This window comes from Parasteatoda tepidariorum, chromosome 4, assembly GCF_043381705.1.
Source record: "Parasteatoda tepidariorum isolate YZ-2023 chromosome 4, CAS_Ptep_4.0, whole genome shotgun sequence".
NCBI lineage: Eukaryota > Metazoa > Arthropoda > Arachnida > Araneae > Theridiidae > Parasteatoda > Parasteatoda tepidariorum.
In genome coordinates this window covers 29,620,196-29,629,876 of record NC_092207.1, presented here as the reverse complement: position 1 = coordinate 29,629,876, position 9,681 = coordinate 29,620,196, and the positions used below count along the sequence as shown (strand labels likewise).

General features: G+C 30.1%; 1 protein-coding gene across 2 annotated transcripts in view; it reads left to right on the top strand.

The window, feature by feature from the left end:
* LOC107442925 (bone morphogenetic protein 4-like) overlaps positions 1–9,681 on the top strand; it is a 63,104-nt gene that overhangs the window by 33,319 nt on the left and 20,104 nt on the right. For both annotated transcript variants that reach the window (XM_043047637.2, NM_001323812.1), the window contains 1 exon segment: positions 6,156–6,448. In XM_043047637.2, the coding sequence (XP_042903571.1) occupies positions 6,166–6,448 (283 nt within the window). In that variant the 5' untranslated portion in view covers positions 6,156–6,165.

Sequence of the window (9,681 nt, the reverse complement as noted above, 5' to 3'; positions counted from 1 at the left end):
AGATCGGAAATATTCCTTTTAGAGCATAACGTCTATAACGAGTCGGAAGTTCGAGAGATAGATGGATTCTCACACACACCGTCCAACAATGGACAAGCACCTAGCCATATTTTTAAGGTTTTATCTTTTAATAGAACGCCATACCACGAGAGAAAATTTTCACAGCAATATTATCTTTCACCACCATTAGTAGTTTAAAGTTTTCAGGAAAACGTGAAGTAAGCCGTAAAATTTCAAGTGCTGAAATTTTTTTTAAGAAAGATATCAAAATACAAACAAATTTTGAGAGGATTACTAAGGATTACGTTGTGGGGAAATTCCCTAATAAATTACTTGCGTTTTTGATATTTTGAAGAAAAAAAATTTTAACATTTAAAACTTACTCTAGGTTTACATGAGCTCATTTTTTTCTTAACTTCAAATTTTAATTTACCAATGTAGATAAATAGAATTTGCGATGAAAAGTTACTTCAGTAGGAACTATATGTAAATTTGACCCGATCAGACGACGTGGACAGCAACTTAGCTGGTAACACTCTCTTCACACTTCCACACAAATGAGGGGGTTTTCCATTACAGATTTATCGTCGACCTTGTTTTGCATGTTTTCCGTTCATTTATTTTTCGGCCAGTATTGAGTTAATGCACTAACTTAATGAGCTCATATGTAGATTAGTTGTTAGATGCTGATAAAACGAAACAAAAGTATGTTTATTTAAAAAAAAAACTTATATTTTAAAGATTTTTAATTTTAAAAACTGTTTCCAATAAAATGTGATAAAACGAATTTTTGTTTTCATACACTTTTTGTAGATTGTCGAGAAATACCTAGCTGCAGATGCTCTACATTATGTATTCCAATGTTTAATTTGTATTTAACACTAGAAAGAAGGTTAAATTCATGGAAAAAGATAATGCATTCTTGAACGAATTTAAGAAAGTTCAAAATGCATATTTTGATAGCTTTAATTTTTTAAGTAGTATTGGCTATTAAAGATAGTTCATTTATCGTGTTTAATCATATTTTCGTAGTGTAATTCGTTTTACAATGGAATACATTATTTTAGATTTGATATGGTTTGTCCTTATTAATGTAATTCTTTCTCTGAATAAGAAACCATTCAGCTTTTTACCAGTCCATACTTTGTTTCAGTAATATTTTATATAAATTGTCACTCTTGTGTTTAAAATGCTTGATCTTAATTTTCTGTTTTGTTTATTAATTTACGATTAGTTTTTATTACTCTATATAATTAATATAAGCCTAAAATATTTATGAAAATATTAAATTATAATAAGACAGTGATTTTTCACAACAGTTACTTTCCACTTTTATTCAAGCAAATTCATTGAGAATCCCATTGAACATAATATATCATGAGAATTAAAATGGCTAAAACTCTAAAAAATTCGTTACGGGTTAAAACTATGCCGCAATCACTTATTATCCTAAATAATAATAATACTTGTAATAAAATTAAATAATGTATTAAAACAAGGTATTTTAGTTAAAGTAATCTGTTTAAAACTTTGAAAAAAAGAAATAAAGAGCTGAGAACTTTCTATTTTAAAATAATTCGAGTACGCTCCAAAGTTAGGACCCCCTAGTATTAATTTTACTTTTTGCGTATTTCGTTACATCACGAGAACTTTTTAAAAGAATTGAAAAATTTTAAATTAATCTATTCCAAGATAATTCCATGCAAAAAATAAACTTTATTAAATATTTATTATTTTTTATTATTTTATTTAGTTAGTAATAGTCGAAAAATTTTGAATTGTAAGGTATACAGTTTTCTGCATCATTTTAAAGAATATAATTTTACATGACAAAATTCAAAATTTGAGCGAAATCAGTCGAATAGTTCCGGAGAAATCGAATTTTAAAAAAGTCGTCTATTTGAAATTCGATTTATAAACATTAAGGGGTCCAAACTATTGAAACCATATTTCCCAGATTGCGGCTACCCCCATATATTGGGGGTCAGATATCCGCATCTGTCAAAAAAAAAGATATATTTATCCAGAGAAAGTACGTTTTCGTGTCTGATTTTCTGACTTAAATTATCGTATGTGCTTATTGATTAGCATATTTGAAGTCCCCTCCTCGAAGCATTAGAATGGAATCCCCTTACAGGAAGATACGATCATTAGATCAAAAGTTATTCAGGATGGTCCGTTTATTTTTTTTTATTTTTTGCACACTGTACAATAGGCTACAATCACCTTAAGATGTGTTACTTTTTTTAGATGCATTTACTTAGACATCACATTTTTGTTGTGCGTTCTGAATGGTTGTTTTATTTGTTTAATGTTAGCCTTTTATAATGCATTGCATAAATTCTAAAACTTAATTACTATAATGTTTTACTACAAGTGTTTTAAATTTCACGTAAATACATTGAATTGTGAAGTTGGATAAATAGTTATTTCAATTCTACAGTTTCGATGCACTAAAGCAAGTGGCTCACAGCTGATGCGCCGTGAACTACGATGTGTTCGGTTTTATTATTATTTTATTTTTAATTTTTTAGAAAGCATGCAGGTTCGAGAACATTTTCCTGAAACTATAAGTTATTTGAGAACATTCTTATGCAACATTCTTATGCAAGTGTAAAATACAAAATGCATATATTTGTGAAGCATGGAACAGTTACTTCTCTAACATTTAAAGTCGTTTTCTCTAAAATGTATTTGGATTTGACGAAAGAACTATCATCTTGTATACAAGTAGGATAAGATATGAGGATAGTAATTTACGTCGGGTACAAAATAATCTCTGCGTCTACTTTTTCTTCTGAAAACAGGTTTTTTTTTTCAGTTTGAAATTTCCCCTAAAATTATCGTGCTTTTTTATATTCTATTAAAAATTTTTGTTAAAAAAAATTCTTTTCTTTCACACAATTTATGAAAAAATAGCATGTATGTTAAAAATAATAAAAATCGAAGTATTCTAAAATAGTAATAATTAATAAAACTAAATTTAAGGCCCCGTTTAAGGAGTTCAAACTAATGAAATTTACATAAAAAGTTTTTCTACCGGAAAAAAAAATTTAGAGCGACAGTTGTTTTTTTTTTAGAAGAAAAATTTTGTAGCAATTTTTTCTAATTAGACTAAAAATATCCCCAGGTTTGTCTGAATTTCCCCAGAACATCGTTCGCGAGATCGGAAATATTCCTTTTAGAAAGTAAAGTTTATATTTTGTTAAAATATTTCGATATTTTTCTCTTTAACATAGGATTTGATTTCATACAATTTCTTTAACAATAAATTTGATTTCCCGCAATTTATGCAAAAATAACATATCTGTTAAAAAATAATAAAAATCAAAATGTACTAAAGTAATAATTTATAAAATTAAATTTAAGGTCTCGTTTAAGGAATTCAAACTAATGAAAAATTGACGTATAAGGTTTTTTTTACACGAAAAAATTTTGTTGTAATTTTTTCGAATTAGACTAAAAATTTCTCCAGGTCTGTCTGAATTTCACCCGAACCTCATTTGCGCAATCGAAAATATTCCGTACCCCTGGTATTCGTCATCATGCTTATTTAATATCTTGAAAAAGTCTATCTTTTTTTTTTTTAATATTATTTTTCTCCAAAATTTCGTAGATTAATTATCGTGGAAGTTATTTTTGATATACTAAGCAATATAAATAAAAAGCATGTTAATGATTAAAATTAGCGAGTGTGTAGTGTAGCTGTAAAAAGGTTGAGTACCATATAGACATGATTAAAAAATTACGACAATGGAAACAAAATTGAAATTTGCGATTTTCATTTACTTATGTATAGTACATAAATGCTTATATTAATAGAATGGGGAAATACTCATAAATATTACAAAAAATATGGGCTGCGTCATACTATTAGTAGTGTTCTAGGATTTAGATCGGTTTTATTCAAATTGAACAACATAATTTCTAAATTAATCTCAATTTTTTTCAATTCTTTCTGAACTATTTTTTCGCTTTCCAATTTTATTAACATTCTTAACAAGACAGTCATTGACTTAATTCACTTTTCACCTGACAGAAAAATGATGTTTTAGTCTGGGGGGTTGTTACTGCACGTGTTCAGTTAAGAAAAGAAAAGTTGAAAAAGAATGTTTAGAAAAAGAAGAAGAAGAAAAAAAAAAGAATTATCAGTCTTTCTCAAATAGCTTTCGTCGTAATACGTATTACTTTTTTATTTACTTTACTTTTTATTGTTGGCGTAGGTTAATTATTGTTCCTCTCGTTTAAATACTGCAAATTCTTAGCATATTCTGGCAGCTCGGTTCGTGGCACATTTCACGTCTAAGGGAAGTAATTGACCACGAATTTATATTTAACATCGTGCATCGAACTTTTTTTTTCTCTTCCTTTTCTCTCTAATGTACAATTGATTGCACAAGACTTCTTTTTTTTCCCCCAGATAAACAGGTGTTCTATTAAGAATGTGTTTCAATCATTCATTCGTTCGATCGTCGCGAAGTACTGACCTTTTCTTTCTTTATTTTACGTTCAGAATCGGATCGGCATTCTTACGAGATTTTAAACTAGTTCAATTGTGTTAACTTTTCACTCTTAATTTAACAAAAACTTTTTAATTGATTATTTTTATAGACATTTAACAAAATGATCTGGTAAAATGCGTATTGAAAAGCTTCTTTCATTTGCAATCTTTTAATTTCTTTTTTATAAATTATTATTATTAAATTTTACGCAACTGAAATGTTGATAGCAACATTCTATGATTATTAGAATCTTTGTTTGGATGATACTGTTGTTTTACCAGTCTTTTAAGGTTTCTATAGATAATACGTAAATCAGCAAAAATCGGAATTGTATTTTTTTTAAATTGTGCTTATCCGATTTCGAAGTATTAAAAACGACTATTTTTTTTTCGAATTAAATTCTAAATACTGCAATTGTAGTCTAGCACAATGCAAGCCACCAATTTCTAGAATACTATTTAAGAAGAAATTATGTGTCGAAAAAGTAACAAAATTAACATGTGCTTTTAAGTAAAAATCCCCAATAATGAATTAATCGTGTGACCTGTCGTCGGCACTCAGTCAGAAATTCGAATTTCATTTTATTTTATAACAATCGTTGTACAGTCAACCAAATTTTTTGGATTCACGACAGCTAATGTTCAACTCTGTAGCCTTGTAAGTTTGAATCCAATCCAAAAGACAAGGAAGCTTCTGGATCAAATATTGGGAGAAATTTGCCTTTGTGGAGGACTTTCCTAATGGAACTAACCCTCATTTTCGCTACACGGAGAGGTAAACCTCCCTCGGTTAGCCTAACTGCAAGGGGACTCTAACCCATGATCCGTCTACCATTAATGATATTTTACGTCAGCACTGTGATCGTTGCGAGCTGGGTGCGGAACTATCGACCATCCATCCTGGGATTTGAACCCGGTTCACCTCACTGGAAGGCGAGCGCTCTATCCCCCAACGTTATAAAAATCCACACACGCTTTTGGTTATTTAACGTGAATAATAATTCCGTTTTTAAAAAAATAGTTTTAAAATTACATTGTATTATGCATTACTGCATTTTCTTTACGATAGTCATATTTGTCTTTCATTTTTTAAATAAAAATTTGCTTTGTATTTTTATTAATTTTTACATTTATTCGAAATGTTTTCTTTAGATTAACACCGTTACATCAGCTTCCTTTTAGCTTAGCTTGATTGCATTATTTGGAATACTAAGCTGCAAACTTTATTAGCAAAATTAAATAAATTACTCTGAAAAAAACATTTTATAATAAAAATGACAACATCAAAAATTTTATTCTTGAACAACGAGCTCGTTGTTTGAGAGTAAAATACTTAACGTGTTTAAATATTTCAATCACTTTTTGGAGTTCTTACCTTAAACTCTCGAAAAAAAAAATTACTTGTTTTGGATTTATTTATTTGTTTTTCAAAATAATTTCTAATTCACAACGAGTAATGACTGCGTAGCAATAATAGGGACTGGAGTGCAAAACGAGCAGTCTCCCGTACTAAACGTCAACTGAAAAGCAATGACTTTATTAGAACTTTATTATAAAGTGACTTAATTAAATTAACTCCTTATTTTTTTCTGCTGCTTTGAAAAATGAAAATTTGATCCACGGAAATTAATTTTTGTTTCTTTATATTTGACAGGTTCCTGACCATGCGCCAGCGCATTTGGGCGCTGCTGCTGCTTTTGATTGTCGCAGGAGTCCACATGAAGCTGGCTTCAGCAACCAAACACAGAAAAAACCACAAAACAGCTCACAACAAAGAACTTGTAGACGCATTTGAAAAACGATTGCTCGCTATGTTCGAACTTCAATCTAGGCCGAAGGCCAGTGGAAATCGAAGCATATCGGATTATATGTGGGAACTGTACAAAAAACAAAACAAAATGCATAGTGGAAGAAAAGCAAATACAATAAGGTGCTTCAGAGGTCAGGGTAAGTCTTGCTGAATTTCTGCTTGTAGTTGCTAATTAGCATTGTTTTTATACTGATAGTTCCTATAGTAATATTGATATTTGGCATAATAATAATATTATTATGCGAAATATCATGACCATACCGACCACCAATAGGTGGTCGGTATGGTCATGGTGATAGCTGATATAATAGTCTTGCTATACTGTTAATTCCTATAGAAATTTTGATCTCCCGTGAAATAATACTGAAAGATGTAAGTTGTGCTAGGTAATTGGTGTAGTAATGTTCATAGTTCTTAAAGTAATGTTGATTGTTGATATAATAATACTGATATTCTGGTATAGCATGCTAATATAGTCGTGATGATTACTGGTAAAGAAATACTTGGTGTCATAAAATGAAGAGCAAAAGATCACGTGCTTTTAATGAATTCATTTCATTAGTTTTCTCTGGAATACACAAGGAAAAGTTCAAATATTAAAAAAATAAGTTTTTGTTACGTGTGAAAATTAACAAAATGTGCCTCTGAAAATTTAGATTTTTTTTTTATTGCGATGCAGAAATATACATTTGAATCATACTTAACTACTTTTTTCTTCAAATTTATGTCATTAAATAATGCAAGCTACCTATTTGTATTACGCTTGGTACATATTACCACCATATTTTAAGGAAATGTCTGCCTTTTTTTTTTTTTTTTTTCAAATATGAAAATACAAATGAGAAAAATATCTTACATTAAGTCCATGCCATTTTTTTTCATACCAAGTTTTTATGCATGCAAGATATGACAAATTAAAGAATGTGAAAAGACCTATATGCGCTACTGGAAAATAGGATCCACGCAGTTTTCTGATATTTTAAAAGTAAATCAATTCATTCTCCTTAATATTGTAATAAAAGTTTTTTCTTCTTCTTTCTATTCTAAGAGGGTAATTCTCCAAAGAGAGCTTGCTTTCTTTAGCTAAATATGATCTTGAAGATAGAAAGTGCTGAAAGATAGATTTTTCTCTTAGAAAGTTTTTACAAAAATAATAAGCATGGCTCCTTACAGATATTTCATTCAGTTACCTCGTCATCTGAGTTAGATATAACATTACAAGGTCAAAGATTAGTTCTAATACAGTGATGCAATTCTTTTATTGAACGTTCAGTAATAGTTATAAATAACAAAAAAAATTTTTTTCATAAGTACTTTATACTTGAAGGTACTTATGAAACTGACATTTTGATCATTGGTGAAATAATAAAAACGAATAAAAATAACTGCTACTGGAAAATGGGATCCACTCAGTTTTCTGATATTTTAAATGTAAATTAAAACACTGTGCTTAACGTAATGAAAACTTTCTTTCTTTGTAAATGTCCCATTGCTTTATTGATCTAAACATGATCTTAACTTCAGTGTTGAAAGATTGATTTTCTCTTAAAAAGTTTTAACAAAATACTAAGTATGACGCTACACAAATAGTTGATTCAGTTTCCTTATCATTTAAGTTGGACTTAATTTTTTTTTTAATTCAAGAACAAAATGATTACTCGTGCACCACTGAAAAAGTACAGCACGAGGCTTACAGACGTAAGTATGGTAGCAAACAACATTACAAGGTTAAAAATTAATTCTAATTCAGTGATTCAATTCTTTTATTAAACGCTCAATAATTCTTATAAATAACTAAACATTTTTTTTATTACTTGAAAGTACTTTGTACAGAATAAATGGCAACTATCGTTTTGATCATTGGTGAAGTAATAATAATGAGCTAAAAAAAACTTTTTTGTTAAAAAAAAATAAATCAAAATATATAATTTTGAAAAAAAGTGTAAGATAGGAGCTCAAAAAAAAGAAAGAGCGGGGAGTTGGTTAAAAAAGTGTATTGGGAACAACACCTGGGGAACCCACTTTTTTGTTCTCTCTCTTTCGTATTGCGATTAAATGGAACAGGGTCAAGCCCCGGGGAAGGCGCAAATACTCGCAGGCAGAGAGAGGTCAGGGTAGTTACTGTCCACTCTTCAAAAAAAGAGTGAAAAAAAAATCTTCCTCTTTTTCATCCGCTTTTCCACTTCCTTCAGCACAATTCATCGCCCACTCCTCACAACTAAAAATTATCTTATTTATATATATGTTTCTCAACACAGTGAAACCACTTCAAAAAGCTTCCCATACACCCTCCCTCTCCCAAAACGCACTTCGACATTTCAACAAGCTCTTCACAATAAACTTTACGTACTGGTCATTTTTTTTTCTCCTTCAGTAACTTCAGAAGCAATTAAACAGCTTATTATAAGAAAGTATTCTGCAATGTTTACTAAGTTGATAGGAGTGAAAAGAAAAGTAGTTGAACCGATTAGAGGGCTGATTAAGTGGTTTGTTTTTAGAAAGTTTGGTGATTAGAAAAATATTAGATATTTTTACGCTTTAAGTGCTTCCCCCCTTTTTTTTTCTCATGCCAAGTGACAAGCATCATTTTAAAGAGAACTTTAGATTCTCATTTTTAAGAGCAGATTATGATTTAAAATACTCTAGTTACAAATTTTCCATTGTCTATATTGTAAATACACTGCATACAAGACAATTAAATAACAAACCACTGTTTAATTTTCATTAATCAATTATGTGAAGGAATCAAAAACGTCTTCTAATTCCTTACTTAAGTGTTTACGTAAATTCGTTTTCCAATTATTTTTCTTTCTTCGTAAAATACATTTAGATATTTATTAAATATAATACCCATAATGCCAAGTAGTTCTAGGCATAATAGCTATCTATCTGTAAAGCATTCAAAAATTGTATAGTAATTGATCTTACTGCGGACTATCAAAAACTCTAAAAATCTGATCAACTTTTTACAGGATTATGTACGCGGAAAGAAGTTAAAGTCATTCGTATAAGTGTTACTGATTTTAGTAAGGTATTGAGTTATTTAGCCATCTAAATATTCAAGGCAATTTTACGCTTTTGAGCCGCGATGGCTGAAGGGATAGAGCATTCGTCTTCCAATGAGATCAACCGGGTCCAAATCCCAGCGATGGCTGGTCGATACGAAATCCGGATCCGGCTTGTACCGACCATAGAGCTGACGTGAACTATCCTCAGTGGTAGACGGATCATGGGTTAGAGTTCCCTTGCCGTCTGGCTAACCGCGAGGTGTTCTCGTGATCTTCCTCTCCGTGTAACGTAAATGCTGGTTAGTTTAATCAGAAAGTCCTCTTCGAAAGCAAATTTCTCCCCATACTTGATCCAGTTGTTC